Here is an 18686-nt window from a genome sequence, read left to right as displayed (position 1 = left end):
GACAAATACATTTGCACTTGTTCTAGTTTTTACGCATTAAATCAGAATCAGCAGTTTAGACCTGGAAGGAAACCATAAATCGGTTTAGTAGAAGCTGCATCTCGAGCCATAACGCCTGTCAAACTTTACCAGGTTATAAGGACTGGAAAACTACAGGTTATGTAAAAAAATGCAGCTCCAGGTGAATGTTTAAACACACTTAAAAACATTCTTACTGGGTTGTCGTTTATTTAGAAAACTGAAAATGTAAGACAGTATGAAACATTTCCTATCGACATTTAAATTAAACATGTTGCATCCAGACTGTATTTAAAAGCATTAATAAATGTCATGTATGTATGTCATTAAGTCATTAGTACGATATAATTAATTTAAAGTCTGATGTGAATGCCTTAACCAGGATGTTTTATTGACCTGTGAGTTAAGATCAATAGGAAGAGAAACTGAGCTCAGTTTTAAGCTCGAAGGTCAGAGAAATCACATCGATAGTGAGAAATCAATAACGTCTAGAGATCAATTCCCCGGAGAAAGGAGTTGGAGTCGATCCAGAGTGAAGCGAGAAGCTGCTTTGCTCTGAATAGTCAAGTCGTTCAACAGCATCTGAAAACAGTTTATTTTTATATTTTCCAGATGCTTCGATCTAAAGTATCCTACAAAAATAAATGTAAAAAATTACAGATGTCAGGAGTTTTCCAAATCTTGTCACTGTTTTTTTTTCACACTTTACTGTCAAATTGTTAATATTTTATATATTTGTAGAACATATTTTTATTATTATTTCTGTCTTTAATGTGACGTGTGCAGCTTCCTTTCTTGGCCAGATGATTCTAGTGAAAGAGATTTTTTAAATTTTTATCTGGTTAACTAAAAAATGAGGATCCAGTGATAGTTTGAGGCATTTCTGGAGATTTTAAGGTACAAAATCTTGCTGTAGCCACATAAATGTCTTTTATCACTGAAGAAAAACTAAAACAAAGTCTGTGTAGCTGGGATTCGAACCAGTGTCTCTGAACTTTAATAAGTTATTTTTCTAATAAGTAACAAGTTCATTTTTTTTAGGTAGATCAAATTTTCATTTCACCTGTTCACTTTTTAATTAATCTCTGAGTTTCACCTTTTTAACTAAATTAACGATGTAAATATATGAATAAGCATAAACATTTAGACAGTTATAAATTAAAGTTAAATCTTTAAAATGTGACTTTAAAACTCTGTTTATGTTCGTCAAAGCTGCTGTTGTGACTTTATTTTAACTAGACAGACACTTTCTGGAAGCTTTTTGGGTTAAAAATGTGATCACACAAAGTCACAGTCAGCATTATGTGCTCAGGAAAAAGTCACACTTCCTCCACATGTTCTCTTTTAAGTTGCTGAATTCAGCTTAAATTTTGTGCCTTTTGTTGTTTTTCAGTCAAAACTTCCTCTAATTTTTATCTACATAAAATTCTTACCCTGTTCATTTAGCCATTTTATTATTTTTCTGTGAAAAGATTACAAAAAACAAAAACATTGTGGGTCATTTTTCACTTTATATTTATGATGAAGTTTGATTTAAGTTTGCAGTTATGTTCCTAAATATGATCTTGAAAGAAGCTAAAATCAGTAATATCCCCCATAATCTCTACCATCACAACTAATATTTGCAACCTGCAGCATTGCACCTTCAGTATTTTGTCAACATTTATAAATGAAACATGATGAGTAAAATATTATCAGCTGATACAGTAGAAACTCTGAGCCTCCGTCTTAATAAATGTCAGAGCAAGCTGTAGATTATACAGCTTCATTTCAGATTATATCTAGAGTGTTTTATATAATTTATGTGACTTAAATCAGAATCAGTGCTGGATGTGAGCTCATCCTTAAAGAGTCTTAAATTCATCTAAAAGTATGATCCTAAAAAAGCCTTAAATGTATTTTTAAAATGTCAGTTGGCCTTTAATGTTATTCTTGGGTCTTGACTTTGGTCTTGACTGAACTATTTAATATCTATGACAGTTTTCAGGCCATATTAGAAGAAAATTAAAAGTATAAAATTATGGGAATAAAATCAAAATACAAGAAAACACAGAATTAGGTCATAATAATATGAGAATAAAATCATGACGAGACTTTATTCTTATAAGTTCTGAGAGTATGTTATTCTTGATTCTGTTTTTATGTATACAAATCTGGAAAAAATTAAGAGACTTAAAATAATCAGTTTCTCTGATTTTACTTTTTATCGGGATATGTTTGCGTAAAATGAACATTGTTCTTTCATTCTGTGAACTACTGACAACATTTCTCTGAAATTCCAAACAAATATGTCGTATTTATTTGCACAAAATGAAAAATAAGACAAAACAAAAAGATGTACCTTTCAGACCTCAAACAATGCAAAGAAAACAAGTTGATATTCATTTAGGAAGAACAATATTAATGTTTTAACTCAGGAAGTGCAGAAATGAACATTTGGAGGAATAACCAGGAGGTTCTCAGTCAGGTTCAGTGCAGTTAGCTCTTCATTTTTTCCAGATTTGTGTTTTTATACCCATCTGTTTGTGGACCTGCATGTGTCGTTTGGTTCCTCCCTGGTTTTATGACCATCGTGAATGAAAATTTAACTTTAGTTTCAGTAAATGTAGTGGATATGACCTGAAGATGCTTAGATACCAACACATTTCCACTTAAACACCCAACAACAAGGAGCCTTAAAAAGATAAACACCAGCACTGATGCAAGTTCTACATTTTTCTGCCACACTGGTTTTCAATAATTATTCCCAATAAAGAAGAGGAACAGGAAATTTCATATCTTTATGCACAATAAAAGAAGCTAATTTAAAGGTGACTTATTAAGCTTTCTTGAACATGTTAGGATATGAATAAGAACTCTTATGAACTGAAATGTCTTATTACATAATGAAATTTCAGTTCTGCCTATTTTGAGCTGCTTGAGGGCGTCTTTAAATCCAAATTCCCCCCAAATTAACGATTACACTCAAATGTGAAAATGGCTGCAAACAGAACCAAAATCATACAATTTTACATCTTTGAAAAGTATTAGTAGAGCCTCCTGCACAACCAACGAGATCATAATTCATTGCAATCTTGAATTGAAGCCTCTGTACAACTTAATTATAAATCTGACATCTTTATAAGTTAGAATGTAATTAAAGGTATCGCAAATGTGTGGTCAAAAATCAGTTTCAGTCAATTTTATGTTAAAATGGTCTGACATACATGTCTGCTCCTCTCTTTGCTCTTCTTCCTGTCAATCTGTTATTGAATCAAGGTCACTAGAGCCATTAAAAGCCTAAAATAAAATCCATTCTTAGCAATATTGGATAACAGTTGCTCAACTTGTTTACCTGGAAAGTTTTGGTCAAATTTGCATGAAAGTAATAATCCCTTTAATCTGAGGTCTGCTGTATTGGTTTAACTTTAATATTAATTAATTTAGATATATCTATATGTCATCTAATGTGCTTTTTTAAATTGGTTTTCTTCAATTTTGAATATTTTCTTGCTTATTTTCAGCCAAGACTGATGAAAAAGTAGGAAAAGCAACATTAAAAGTAATCTGACTTTTTCATTTATCTTTAAAAATTTATCTATTTCTAGATTATGAATATAATAATCTATGAAACGTGTCGTGTGGTGGCAGAATACACAACTATCTTCACCAAAGATGCATGAATAGAGATTTATGAAAGAAAATGGAGAGAGAAACACAATAATGCAGTACATCACATCGAGTTGGGCCAAAAGAGGTAGCTGATTTCACTTTTCTTTTCAAGCATGATATAAATGCAGGTCTAATTGCATACAATGCCTCTTAGGATATAATTTTAGATAAATACACAATGTTTACCACTCTAAACATTATGCATTTATGAGAGCACCTGTACAAAAACATTTTTGCAAAGCCCACAGCGACACATCTAGATTTATCTGAACACAGAAGACATTCTTATTGCCACGTGGAATGCAGTAAAAAAAGAAAAAGAAAAGAAAGAAAGAGAGAAAGAAAATGGGATTCTTATGTACATCTTCTCCAAGCCACGTTTAGCCAAGTGTGGTGATGCATGTTAAAGTGGCTGTTTCCTATGATACAAAAGGCAACACACAAAGAGAAACACTCAATAAGTTTGTTATTATACAATCAGCATTTTTAACATTTATAACTGGAAAAAATAATAATAATTGGTACGATGTACAGTATTTGGATGATTTCTAATGAAAGTCCAGGGCCTGAAACGAATAATGAAGAGAATCTGAGTAGCTCTTAATGTCTCTGCTCTGGCGCTTTTACGTCTCCTGCTGCTTATGTGCATGTTTGTAGGTGGAAGGTGGAGTGTCTCATGGCATGGCGTTCGGATTAAGGGATTAAAACTAAACAGAGAGAGAAAGTCAGAGGAAGGAAGAAAGAGAAGAACATGACAGGAGAAGCAGCAGAAGCTCAGTTGGAGTACATCTGGCCCTCTGGCGGCTGAGGAAGCTTCATGTTCTCCTTGCACATCATGAGGCGCCGCAGTTCCAGCAGCACCATGCGGATGCTGTAGGAGTTCTGCCACTTGGCCAGCGGGGTCACGGCGTGCATGTCGACCTGCGGAGAGCCAGACGGCAACGAGGTGAAGCTCCAGATACGCAATAATATCAGGGTTCAAAATGCAATAAAACATCAGTAAGTAAAACCCCAGAACCCATTTTTAAATCTTTCTGCCACATATGTGCACTGCAAAAACACAAAACCTCAAAGTATTCAACTTGTTCTCTTTGCAATATTTGAAAACACTGCATCTTTACTGTTATTTTGACCATTTCTCATTTTATGTAAATGAGATAAAAAATCAATTTTTGATTTTTGACGTTCAGAGAAATGTCAATAGTTCACAGAATAAAAGAATGTTATTTTTACTCAAACATATTCCTATAAAGAGTAAAATGAGAAAAATTGGTCATTTTGAGTGGTTTTAAATTTTTTCCAAAGTTGTATCTTGCTGAAAATTTGTTTTCTAAGTGAGTTTGTCTTATTTCAAATTAGAAATTACACAAAAATACTTTGGAAAAATGTTGGTGTTTTAGTTTTAGTACATTTAAAATAAGACAAAACTTGCAAGTAACTTTTTTTAAGTCAATAAATCCATAATATTGACTGTAAAAATTTATAATTTCACTGGCAGATTAATTAACCTGTAACAAGATTTTTTTCAACAGAGTAAGTGAAATAATTTGCCAGTGGAACTAATACTTTTTCACTAATATTAATGAATGAATGACTTAAAAGAAGCCTTTGCGTTGATGAAAAGCTGATCATAAGTTATTTTTTTAATTATTTTAAGTGTACTAAAATATTTGCACTAAAAACTAGACAAAAATTCTTGAAAAAGTTTTCTGTTTTTGCAGTGTAATGACATTATATTTTGCGCTGATAATGTGGCACATTATGTGATAAATGAACAAACTCTGATCATTATTCTTCTAATGACGATCATGTTGTAGATTCTACACTCATTTAAATTGAAACTTTGGTCAATAAAGTCCAAACTTTCAGTCATTTAGTCTGCATTTCAGACTCATAATCAGTTTCCTCGTTAACTGACATGTTGACAAATTCAAAATGTGTTCAAGGATTTTATAACACTTTTTACATAATGCAGTTTTATTACATTATTGTTTTGTTACATTTTACAGCCACATTTTATGACATAAAGTTATGTTGAAGTGTTATGCAATGGCCAATTCAGATCACTGCTTTTTTTTTTTTTTTTTAACTAAAAGGTTTGGCAAACAGCATTTGTATTAAACCCCCTTTCCTACAACACCCCAAAATAAAATCTAATGCGGCCAATTTACTTAAAAAGTGTTTGTAGACTCTGCGCCAGAGTTTCAACAGAACCTTATTGGTTTGTAAGAATGGCTTAGTCCAGTGGTTCCCAAAGATTTTCTTCTGGGCCCCCTATGGATTCCAGTTATTGATTCTCCAATCAAGTTTTTTGCTGCCGATTCTGATACCGATCACCGATGAGGCCGATCTCTGCCGATCGCCTGGATCGACTGTTTATTTTATTATAAATGACAGCATGTGATCTGGCAAAATTTTAAAAATGACCTGGTAATAAATTCACCTAATTCACGTAAACATGCAACGCACTTGCAGGCACAATACAGCGGCGACTCGGTCAAAAGAACAACTGAGCCATCTGATGCATTGTGACGTGCTTCAACCACGAGGTAATTTTCCACCGCAACACGCAAACGTCCCCGTTCTCTCTCAGAGCGTCATAGTTCTTCACGACAGGATTTGTTGCTGCGCTTGCGCAGTGCGAAGGAAAGAAGAGATCAGCTGCACACAGGCTGAGAAGTGAGATACAGGTGATTGTATCTCACCTCAGGTGATCGGCAACAAGAGACCGTGATTGGCGATCATCAATCATACACTTTTTATTGGAAATCGGCCGATTATGACCGGTGGCCAATCAATCAGCTCACTTTCCACCTAACATGAGTGAACTGGAATTATTTTACAAAGAATGAGACAAAATTCTATTTTTTTCAGGAGAAACTCGTCACCGAAATTGCAGATCTTCAAAATATAGAGTCAGGAAATTTAACACAGATGTACTCCACACTTTTCAGATTGTCTTTGTAAAAAAAAATAAAAAATAAAAATAATGTACAATCACTCTTAAAATTTCAGATTACATTCTACTTTATGCTGATCTTTCACATAATACATTATAGTTTGTCGCTATAACATGACAATATTTGTTTGTATTAGCTTTAAAATGAGGCAAAATCAGCTTATAAATCATAATAGAACCATCCAATTTTAAATTATAAACATTTATTTTGGCAAACCATCTTTCAGTTCTTTTCCTACAAGCATAAAACTGAAACAGTTTTAAGCTCATCAATGCACAACAGACATGGGGGAAAAAAGTCCCTTCTGGTGTTAAACAGCCACTCCTAAAGCAAATGCAAAACAAATAATCACAGAAGATAACATTCAGTCATCATAGTTAGTAGCTCTGGGGATTTACATACCACGCCGTTGGACGTGTGCACGCCATTCAGGTTTATCTTGGTCACAAATCTGACAAATGGCGGAGAGTCTGGGTAGCCTGGCCCACATTCAACCTTCAGGTTGTACATCCTGTTTTCATAACTCGTCTGCGGGCGAACAGACAGAGAAAATAGCAGGCCGAGTCTGGAAACTGGAAAAGATACAGCTTGTACCCATATTTAATGTGTAAATACAAACAGTAAACATGTTTAGGGTTCAATTAAAAATAGTGAACAGCATGTAAACACTGTAAAGTAACAATAAACAAAACTTCTTCTGAAGAATCTGTCCAGCAGCTCTGCAGCCATTACTGCGGTGATCAATTATTCTGTAGATGAAACAGTATTTATAAACACATATTTATATCTGTTTTTTGTGGACTTTATTCATCCGATGTTTTTTAGAAACTTTCTGAGATTAATCAGAAAGTTTTTTGTTTTTTGTTTTTTGGCAGAAATTTACTCCTTTTTGTCCTATTGATAGTGGTAGTTCTTAAATGAACTCTGAACTAGATCCTGTTTTTATTGCTGGTGATAGATGAAATATTTTATCAGTTTTAATAAATTGAGGCCAAAATAAAACAAACAGGATTCTTTTGATTTAACAGGAAAAAAAAGTACAAAAACCATTTGAAGTTTTAGATCTACAATCCTGTTCTGACAATAAAATTTGACAATTTTATTGAAATAATTCATGCTTAGTTTAGAAAATAACATTTTTGGTGATTTTACTTATTAGAAATGATATTTCTTTGGCCTGTGATTACATCTGATGTGGTTTAAACTCAGAGATCTAAGAATAAAACCTCTGGCAAGCTACTGTTAATCACAGCTACTCCTCCCTGAACCTCCCTGTTCAGCTAAAACCTTCCACCTTTCCTGTCATACAGCACTGCATTAACCTTTAACCTCTGCTGCTTAACGGCTTACGAGGCCTTTAGGTGTTAAAACAGCGCCACTAACCCTCGGAGGGCCGAGGATCACGCCTCTCCACCGTGTCAGGGTCATGTCTTCGTCGTCCTCCAGGCCCCAGCTCACCGTTCCGTCTCCCACGCCCTTCTGACCCTCTTCCAGCTCCTCCAAAAGTCGGAAGTTGCGGGGAACTTTAACGCCTGTTTGTGAGGAGGAAAAAAAACGAGGTGTAAATACGTCACTAAACGAGAGGCTGAGTTGAAGTCAATTCAATTGGGTAATCAAGTATTCTGACAATTAATCGATTAATAAGATTTTAAAAACTGGCACATTCTCCATATTTTTCATTTAAACATTTTATACAGTATTATGAATACACTAAAAGATGTAACCCTATTCCTTTTTTAAATAGAAAAATGAAAATTTTACTGCCTAATATGCAATAACTGAACGTTCCTTTAGTGAATCATTTGTAGCTCATCAGCTCTTTCTTCTTGCCTGAACATCAGTACACTGATCTGCTGACTATTTTATGAAGAACCGATTAAAAACGTGATTATAGGAGATTTCTTTTACCAAGTGAAGCTAAAACTGACTCTTGAGGAGTTTTGAAAGATTTTACTAAAAGTGCTTTGATACTAATATAGTGATTTGACTATTAAAAGGGTGTCAAAGCACTTTTGTGCAACACTTTAAGCTTCATCCGCTACATTTGGAGTCTCCACGTGGCTCTTTGATCATCCAAAATGCTGAAATGTCGCCCTGTTTTTGTTCTGTGTCTTCCTGGCCCCAAACCGCGGCTGTTGTTTTGATTTACTGTGGTCCTGCTGCTGCTGCTGCGTCGCTTGGCCTCTGCAGTGAGACGGAGGCAGAGCTGCGCCCTCCAAACAAACACAGCCCACCTGCATCCGCACAGCCCGGACCACCGCAGCAGGTCCAGGAGCTGCTGACCGTAAACACGCCTGAATGCGGACGCACCGACACCAGCACTCAGCGGAACCCGGTCCGTGACATCCGTTTTCAGCATCCGTTCATATTTCAACGTTGCAAATAAGTACGCGGAGAGGACGCGGTGACAGTGGGCGACATTTGGTTTTAGAGGCTCACATCGTGAAGCTAAATTATAGAAACAATAAAGTCACTAACTGACAGTGAAGATATTATTTCGCAAATCCTGCAAGATCGGTTATTTCAACTTTAAATTTAGGTTAGCTTAGCTGCTGCCATCGCTTCCTATTCATTCTTTTGAGCTTTTATTTCGCTTTTATCTTTTCTAAAACACATCTTCACCTTAAGCTACAGAGCTAGTATCGATTCAAGAATCGTTGGCTATGAAGATGTACACATTAGCGGATTAGAAGAGGCAATCTATGGGTGATTAAAGATGTTTTTTCATAATTTACCTGATCCGGTGGCGACCGCCATCTTGTCGCTACGCAGCGGGAGCGCGCACGTGCCCAGTGGTGCGCGCACGTTGCTTTTTCTTCGCTTCCTCCTAAAAATAGACATTGTTTGCTGCTTGGAAGGAAATGAAATAAAAACCCAGAGGCCATAATGAAAATGATCATCCTTGATCTTTTCAAGGAAATGAAACGACTGAGATAAAGTCCGTGCTTTATTTTGAAATACATCAAGTTAATTGATTATATATTCATATAATCAATATGAGGTGAATAAGAGCTGACAGATTAGTTAATGGGAGACGTAGAAAATAATAGAAAGGAACAACAACAGCTGCTGCTCTCCAGTGTTACATCAGTGTTTTTAATTATTAACAGGTCTGTTATTCGACTTCTAGGTTGTGCAGAGACAGAGTTACAACTAATGTTGTTTACAGGTCCCCGTTTTAAAAATTCAACACACTCTTAAATTTGGTTTCTACCTCTTCATGGTTGACTTTTGACTTTAATTTGAAAAGTAAAACTCATACATTCATAACAGTTAAATATTTTAAGCCTTTTTCAGTTCACTTAGATCAAACGCATCAAAATTAAAGCCTGTGATCCAAATCTGGTGTAACTTTAATTAAGTGAGTTTTTGCTTGTACAAATTACTTACATGCTAAATATTACATTTCTAGATTTTCATTGAATGCAGAGAAAGCTTCAATATAAAGCAGTAGTTTTAGCTAATAATTTCTGCCACAGCCGGCTCTTTGAGGATATTCATACTTCATGATGTGACCTAAAATTAAATTGAGTTTCACAGCCCTGATTTACATTATGTGTCTACAATTCAGCTTCTCAGAAAATTGGAGCAAATTCATTTCATGGTAAGTAGATTTTAAAAAATAAATAAAAACTAGAACTCATGCATTTAATAAATAAACTGGGCTTATAAAATAATTTTTTAAAGAAAGTTCTTGTTTTTATTGCTGAGTAGCTTAAAAGTTAAAAACAAACTGAATTTTTTTTTTTTAAAGTTAGGAAAATGTCCACTGAGAAAAAAATGGCCACTTTGCTTCATTAAAAATATTGCATGTTTTATTGCTGAGAAGATACAATAATTTGCATTTTAATTTGGAAAAACAACTTTTCAACTGGCCAACTTTGCAGAAAAAAATCACATGCTACTGAATTAGACGGTGAATTAAACTTTTATTGATATTCTAATACTTTTAGATGTATGGTTAAAGTATCCGACACCTTCAAGGCAAAGAATACACACTAAACAGTTGGTGTTTGTTAGTTTATTTATAAATACAGGTTAATATGTACATTATAAGCCTCCCATAAGGAAGACAACAAAAAGGCATCAAGGCATTAATCTGATATCAAAGCTTCATCTCCAAGGGCTTCTGACCAACACCGACGTCCATGTGGGTCCCAACTCAGAGAACATGAGTCACATGACAGGCAAAATAAAGTCACTCAGACCATTTTCTCCAACAATGGCGGCAACATTTACTGTAAATCCTTAAGGGAAGCATAAGGCAATTAATTTTAAAAACCTAGGAGTCATTATGACTAGCTCATCAACTTCCAGAAATCAAGGTTTTATCATATTCATATGGTGTGTAAATACACTGCTGCTCGTTCAGTCCTCCAAAACGGAAAAGAAAACTTATTAAACGTTCATAACAAACAGACAGAAGTTATTTGTATTGATCCACTGTCACATTGCGTCAGTTAACTGCCTGCTTTACCCGACAAAATCTGTCTTAACTCAAAGATCAATTAGTTTTAATATTTCAAAAGATATCCTTAACTCTTCTAATGGAGTGTTATTTTTCCCCACACAAGAAAATCCCAGTACAGTATTTGAATGGCTCTAACTACAATCCTGAGAGCACTTGGAGAGAACATTTTTGCCCAATAAATCAATAAAAGCTCCTACAGCCAAGAGAGAATGTGGTTTGGGTTCAGTTCACCACAAATCCTCAGTTCAAAGTTCTCAGTCAAGCGAGTCTTTGTTACCAATGACTGTGTCACTTTAAGCCTTTTCTATCAATAACCAATAGTCATCACCATAAGCCTTATGGATTTACAAGAAGCACAAAACATCCTTAAAACTGCACTGCAAAACCACAAAATCTTACCAAGTATTTTTGGTCTAGTTTCTGCTGCAACTATATTAGTACGATTGAAATCAACATTATGAAGTCAGTAACTAATAGTCCTTTTAACTATCTTATATTTAGCAGAGCCTGTTTAAGTGACTTGGTGGCAGAAGGTTCATGAGGTTTGATTTTAGTATTTCTGTTTTTTTGTTGTTTTTTTAAGTTTTCCTCTGGTGATCCGGACAGTACTGTCCTGTTTCGTACTGCCGGGAAGCCAGATGCGTTCTGGAGGAGGAATAATAACCAGTAAAAGTTGTTATTGTAACAGGCCTGCCTCTGGAGAATCAGATTTACGTTTGATGAAGTGAAGTCTGCTTTGTGAGCACTAAGAAAAGTTGTATTTTTGAGAACTTGGTCGTTCATTTATCCGTGAATTTAATCATCTCAGATCCAGGAGAAAACATTTCTGAGCGGGTGTGTTGGGTCGTTAATGAAGGAGTCGTTCCGGCTCCAGTTGCTCCTGATATGTGGCGAGTTGCATCCTAATCAAACGTCCTTCAGCCTGTTCTTCTGAAGCGGCGATCACGTTGTTGATAAAATGAAAGAGGTTTGCAGTGAGTAGCTTTATTTATCTGCCTCGCCCGAAGAGATGACAACGGTCTCAGAATATCCTGTGGTTGTCAATGAAGGCCAGCAGAACGGGCTTTTAGCAGCCATTTGTTTATCATGAGCAACCTGGAGTATTTCAAATCCCCCATGGAGCTGATGGGAAGGAACCTCTGAGAAACGACTCCAGTTTATTTTCCCAGTAGCGTTCAGAAGAATGATAGACTTTTGTTTGTCCAGATCATTAGTGGTCAGAGAGCATTTTCTCTGTTATATCAGACACTGACTTTGGGGAACGAGTATTTTTATTCTCTTATTATTGGAAAAATGACCAAATCCGTTTATTATCTCTGACAATAAGCAATTTTGACATATTGATTGAGTTTCCTGGTGGCTGAATGTGTTTGTCTTGCCTCACAGCTCTTGTTGGTGTTTGAAGGTGAGGTTTATTTTTCTTTGGTGCAGTCGGTGTTAAAGTCTAGATGATGGGGGAATATTTCAGCTCAAAACTGATCACGCTGATCATTATTCTCATCGGATTTGAAGTGCAAGAATTTATTTTTTCAGTTTAGCTCCCAGAGTTTCTGAGTGAGGTTTATGCAAACTCTCCGTTTGTTTTGAAAAAGAGTTGCTTCATTTCCAGTCCAACCGCTGAATCTTCATTTCTACTGACTGAAGTCTTTGTCTAACACTGAGCTGGTCATTGTTTTGAGTTATTCGTTGAGCTGAACCAGGGTTGTTCTTGGTATTCCTCTCCAGAGCATGAATCTTTATTTCCACAGATTGAAGTCTGTGTATAATATTTCTAATGTCCCCTTTTTGCTCTGGTTTAGCTTGAAAGTGGAAAAAAATAAAGCAAAAAAAATCCCACAGTCCTTAGATTTGAAGTAATCTAATAACGCAAGTGCAACTATTAAAACTGGGAGTATAAAGTAACTTCAACAGGCAAAGCTATCAATAAGGAAGTGAGAGAGCAGCTGTCAGTTTCAGACTTATTTTGATTATTTAGTAGCTCACTGGTTCTCCCGCTGTAACAGATTCTTCCATTTATTAAGCTACTAATAAATATGGCTGTTTTAGAAAGAAAGATAGGAATTTCATAATTCTTGACCAAAAAAATAAACAAAAAACATATTTGTGCCTCACTTTGTTTCCACTTATCCTATAAAACTATCAAAAAGTGTGCAAACCTAAATGTGCAAGTAGAGAGCAAATGTAACAATTACTCCAAATTCGATCACAAACTAACAATGGTAACGCCTCTAGAGAGATCCCACGCAACTGACTGATTCTACATCGTTCATATCGAATTCGATTCTTTAGAGCTTCTTCATTCAACAGAAAATAAAGCGGCGACGAGTGAAAATGTGAATACAAGCTCTGCTGATCAAGTGTGTGATCATTCTCCAAAGCACTGGTTCAGATCAGAGTAATAGTCTCACCTCCTTTGGAAAGTGACACATTATTTGCAAAAACCTTTAAAAAAATTATGACCTGCATTAGAAATAAAAAGCTTATAACATATTGCAGTTTAGATCATGTATCCGTGTAGAAAAGCTATGAAATAAAATCCCAGAAACAGAGCCCTCGCTTGGTGAAAGAGGAAAAAAGAAATGTGCAAGACTTAAAGCTATGGCATCAGATACGGTTAGCCGTTCATCCTGTGAACTACAGTTTTTAAGTGAGGCAAGAAAACACAACGAGAAGCCTGGGCAGAGCCAGAGGTTGCTGAGGTAGGATGCAGTTAGCCATCAGAGTTATTTCAATTTCTTAGCCCATTTTAAGTCGTCTGCTCTGGGTTTCTCTCCTGTCACGCCCTGGATGAGATCCTCCAAGGTTCTCCAGAAACCGAGCCTCTCCAGAGGATAGTTTAACCAACCTGGACAGAGGAGAGACGGAAAGAAAATCAACTTCACCAGAAAAAAAAAGAGAAGATTTTTAGTGCTCCATCAGACTGCCTTGGAATAAAACCTAATGATTATCATCCAAGTATTATGTTCACTGCATCCATGAAATCTTCATAGCCCCACAAAAAACACTGATAACTTCCTATTTTTAATAGTTCAAACAGCAAATATACCTCAATAAAAAGGCCTCACAATAAACCCAGAGTACATGTATTGAGAAAGACACGTGAATAATATCAATAGATAATATGCCTGATTGATTATTCACTATTTTCACGGTGGTATCAAGTAACCGACTGTCTTTGGTTACCTAGCAACAATGTGTCGAGTAACTGTTGGTTACCTAGCAACGACCTGATCAGTAACTTGCACAGCAGCAGTTTTAGGTTTTGCCACTTTTCCTCCTGACTGCTTTAAGTTTTTAATGCAACTGATCACATTCTCTCTTTTTTGTCTCGTAACGATTATCATGTATGAATACGTACTTTCTTTTAACTTTGTGAAATTAACTGCATAACAAACATAATTTCTCACCAAACCAAGAAATATTCAGGACTTTTAACCCCTCTTGTATCAACTTTGACCTCTTTTACACCAGCAAACACTGAACTGACTGATCTCCATTTTTCAAAGACATTGAAAAGTTATCAAAATATTAATTTTCCCCGTCCTCCAGGTGGAAAGTTTCACTACATTTAAATATGTCGGTAACAAATACAGGTAATTTCATTTTGATTTGTTCATCAGAGGCTTCGCTCTGGGACGCGGGCGGCAGCGACGAACCTGTGGTGATGCAGAAATACGTCTCATGAGGGGAGACGTGATGGATGCGGTGGTGCTTGCGAGGAAGGATGATGTGGCAGTCCTGCAGGAACACCACCCAGCCAGGAAGGCCAAAGTACGTGTGCGACCACTTGTGGATCTGGTTGGTGAGCGTCACAAAGATGGCCAGCGCGTACAAGTAGCAGTACCACGGGTAGATGTGGTAAATCTCCGCTGCAGTCGCAGAAAAACCGAGACGATTCATGTTTACCGTCCGTTGAGTTCTGTCTGCGCTAATATTTTCAGACAAAATGTCATTTTTGTGGGAAGAAACACTCACCGGGGGACAGCATGAGAAAGTTGAAGGCCATGTGTGCAAGAGGGACGATGGTCAGCATGCAGTTGTCACCGTTTGTCTCGATGAAGTCGTGACGGGTGATGGCTGTGGGGTCGATGTGGTGCTCTCTGAACGGGCGAATGAACGCCTTGAGGAGGGAAAATATTCAGGGAGTTAATGAAAACCTCAACAGAAAACAGAAAATCTTACCGAGCAGTTAGAAAACTAACTTATAGGTAAGTTAATTATTGTTTAAGTCAATCATTTCTTAATATTGTTTAAAAAGAGTACGAGTTCCTCTGGCAGATTATTTCACTTATAACATGGGGAAAACATCTTGTTATAACTATCACCGTTTAAAAAAAATAAAAAAAATTTATGGATTTATTGACATAAAAGAATCTCATATCTTGCTGAAGAGTTCCTTGTAAGTTTAGTCTTATTTCAAGACATCTGTTCCAGAACTTACTTAAAAAGAAATAATCTGACAAGAGAACTATTCCTAATAAATATTAAAGAATTATTGACAAGCTGCTATATCTTGCTGAAAAGTTAGTTTTATAAAAGAGGGAAGCCACATATTTACAGACAAAAGTATTTGTTTTATTAAATGCAAAAATTTGTGCACATTTTTGGCTCCTTTATTCATCTGAGAATGAGTTTCTTTTTTGATTCTGTACACACCAGTTAACGATTAATTCATTACTAAATTAGTTGACAATTAATCCAATTATCGATTAATTGTTTTAGCTCTGGTGGAAACCTTGAGGACTCACCTTTCCAAAGATGGGTAGATCCACCGATCCCCAGGTGTCGGCCCCCCAGTGTACGAGTCCCGACGCGAAGTCAGCGGTGAGGATTCCTGCCACTGAGGGAGAAGTTATGATCAGCAAAAGAAACCAATGAAAACATCCACGCCTCGTGTGATTCTGGAGTCAGAGCTAACCGATGCCCAGCTGAATGTACCACACGTGTCCCAGGTGGAAATTGGCAAGAAGGTGAATTAAGTTGAAGGCCATGAGAGAGAAGCAGAGGATGACGCTGATCCATTCTTGACATCTTTTGCCTGCCAGGAAACACAGAAACAAAATGAAGAAAGAACGAAATGTTCCTGATTAGAGTTTCCAGTTCATCTCTGATTCACTGACCTACTTGTGACAACATGTCCTCCAAAAATAAAACTTTCAAAGGTTAAACTTATCAGATTCCTGCTTAAAGTGGCGAAAACAAATTTTATTTCACTGGAATTTATGTGATAATAACTTGTTTCCTTTTTTTAATCCATCCATAGAACCAGACTGAAAATGTTTGTCATTTAGTTTTTGGTGTAAAGATATTATATCATTGATATTATTGAGCTTGATTTAATTTATCCTGCAGTTTAGTGCTTTTTGCAACATGTCTGCATACAATTAAATAAACGAATTTGATTAAGTTGAATATGCTTCAAGGTTTCTCCCCCCTTGTCCTGCATGTCTCCTGTCTTACTACCTGAAATGAAAAGCGGATGAACGGAAATCCAGTCATTTCGTGTTCTGGAGATAAAACACATCGAAACCACGAAGGACGGCAACACTGATCTAAACCAGCCCACTGTGGATCTGGTCGTACGTTTAGTCTTTTAAAGGGAAGATATGTAAAAAAATTAATAAAAAATTATAACATTTTTAGCTTTTCCTCATAATGTTATTCCTTTATCAGAAAGATACCTGAAGTTTTGCTTTGATTTTTCATGCATGTTTGAGAAATCTTTTTAATCACCCGTGGCAACCATTCAACTGTGCAAAACGCTTGCTTTCACCAAGCGCTGCCTTTTTTTACACAAAGCTGGAGTTTCCAAGCTGAGCTACCGCCTCACGGAGCAAGCCTTCCCCACTCGGCTCCTCCAGATTAGCAGCAGCAATTAGCAAACACCTGGGGGATCTGAGAGTCTGCAGAGCTCAAACAAACTATTTCTCAACTCAATGCTCCTAAGAAAGTTTGTAAACAGATCAATGGAGTGGCTAAAGTTGTGTCAGAAAGAGCAGGAGCTTCTTAAAGAGACAGAAGCCCAATTTCAAGGCACTAAATTTGTATTTCTTTTAAGTTAATTTTGATATACAGACTATTTATAAATGATGGCAGCATAAGTAATGCTGCCCCTTTATCAAGAGTTTCTACAAGGATCTAAACAGATCCAGTGTCATCCCCCTCTCTAAAATTCCCACCATGGTTTTTGTCTCTTGCCACTGTCCCATAAAATTTATATAGTGTACAGCTAATATTTGCTCTGTCACCAATCTGTTCCCCAATCTACCTCTGCATTAAGCTTCACTTTTGAAGGTAACTGGCTGAGATTGATTTCATTTAGGGGCTACAGAGTAAAGAAGGCTGAATACTAATTATTTTGTAAGTCTGATACAATAACCAGATAAAAAACACTCGTGTTTCTGGTCATGACAAGACAAATCAAGAAGATCGAGGGCTGAGAAAACCCTAACCTGTTTACAATGTAAATAAAATTATCTTAAAAAGGACACAGGAAGGAAAAGGTCTGCTTACAGCACACAACCAAATTAGTCATATGCTGGCTGATCTGAACAGAGCACAACCCATTACATTTGCACAAAGGTTGTGGAGGATTTACCTTGTCAATCAAGTCCAACCTTTACAGTAATGAGAGGAATCCTGACATAGTAAAGATGTTTTTAGGTCAACCCTGCTGGAGAAACTCTGCACACAAACTCCACACAAATTTAACCAGTCTCACATGATTCCTATTGTGTAACAAAAGCTTTGTTACTTGGACAAAACACAGAGGCACGAGCTGCACCGACTGGTTCCGGTCATCAAAGGCATTTCTGTTGTCGCTCGCGCAATAATTTGTTAGATTTTAATCGGAGTTTGTTTGTTGTTGACTAACTGGGTCGCCAGTCATTACATATCACACCCTCTTCTTCTTCTTCTTCTTCAACACCAAACCCACAAACGACGCTCGACTCACCTGGCGAGTACAGACTGGCCAGTTCTCGGGCGCCGGCGTGCTGTGAGCCCCATCGGACCGCGCCCCGACCCGGACCCGGAGGCTGTGCGGTCTCCGCTGCCACTCCACACCCGTTCTCGGTGACCATACTCGCCATTTCTTTCCTCTGTGGGCCCGGCCCCTTTCGGTCCTTCCACACGCAGCACCGGGAACCAAAGGAATCGTGAACGTCTCATCCGACGGACATGGCAATGTTTTCAACCAATCAGACACAAGTCGATGAGTGCAGCAGCCAATGGCAGCGCGAGAAATTGTTTCCATAACTGGAGAGCAGCCAATAGGGAGACGTATTGCGAGTATTTCATTTCCTGGCCCCACCCGGGCTGTTTCCTCAGCTGTAGATGTGAAACTCGCCAGCAGATGGCGCTGTGAGCGCATGGCGCGTTTCAAACGGACGGAACTGGTGTTGCAACGACATTCGTTACCCCTCGTATTTGTACTTCCATGGCCAATTTAAAAAATGCCAGCTGTTTTTCATCAAATTAGTTCGAGTAATAAAAGCAAAATGACACAAAATTAGATGGAGTTAAGTATATTGTTGGACGCAAGCCGCCGTTTAAAACTTAAGAAGAGTCACGATTTTTCATCTTTA

The 18686-nt window shown here is 36.9% G+C and overlaps 2 protein-coding genes and 1 long non-coding RNA gene across 3 annotated transcripts; 1 reads left to right on the top strand and 2 right to left on the bottom strand.

Moving 5' to 3' along the window:
- Window positions 1-3673: 3673 nt before the first annotated feature.
- On the bottom strand, window positions 3674-9445 carry LOC129370112 (ubiquitin-conjugating enzyme E2 variant 1). The gene is made up of 4 exons (XM_055045805.1): window positions 9365-9445; window positions 8013-8161; window positions 7032-7157; window positions 3674-4590 (listed from the first exon to the last, which is right to left on the bottom strand). Exons 1-4 carry the CDS (start codon window positions 9384-9386, stop codon window positions 4444-4446), a joined length of 444 nt encoding a protein of 147 aa, XP_054901780.1. The 5' UTR covers window positions 9387-9445; the 3' UTR covers window positions 3674-4443.
- LOC129370115 (uncharacterized) lies at window positions 4530-15910 on the top strand. Its single transcript, XR_008607015.1, has 3 exons — window positions 4530-4615; window positions 14721-14871; window positions 15823-15910. It is a non-coding gene; the product is annotated as an uncharacterized LOC129370115 (long non-coding RNA).
- Window positions 10636-18309, bottom strand: peds1 (plasmanylethanolamine desaturase 1). The gene is made up of 6 exons (XM_055045804.1): window positions 18056-18309; window positions 16019-16138; window positions 15849-15940; window positions 15076-15220; window positions 14757-14969; window positions 10636-13945 (listed from the first exon to the last, which is right to left on the bottom strand). Exons 1-6 carry the CDS (start codon window positions 18189-18191, stop codon window positions 13824-13826), a joined length of 828 nt encoding a protein of 275 aa, XP_054901779.1. The 5' UTR covers window positions 18192-18309; the 3' UTR covers window positions 10636-13823.
- Window positions 18310-18686: the final 377 nt, after the last annotated feature.

The sequence above is a fragment of the Poeciliopsis prolifica genome, unplaced genomic scaffold, assembly GCF_027474105.1.
Source record: "Poeciliopsis prolifica strain line A6 unplaced genomic scaffold, Auburn_PproV2 SCAFFOLD023, whole genome shotgun sequence".
Lineage (NCBI taxonomy): Eukaryota > Metazoa > Chordata > Actinopteri > Cyprinodontiformes > Poeciliidae > Poeciliopsis > Poeciliopsis prolifica.
This window is presented reverse-complemented; position numbering and strand designations above follow the sequence as displayed.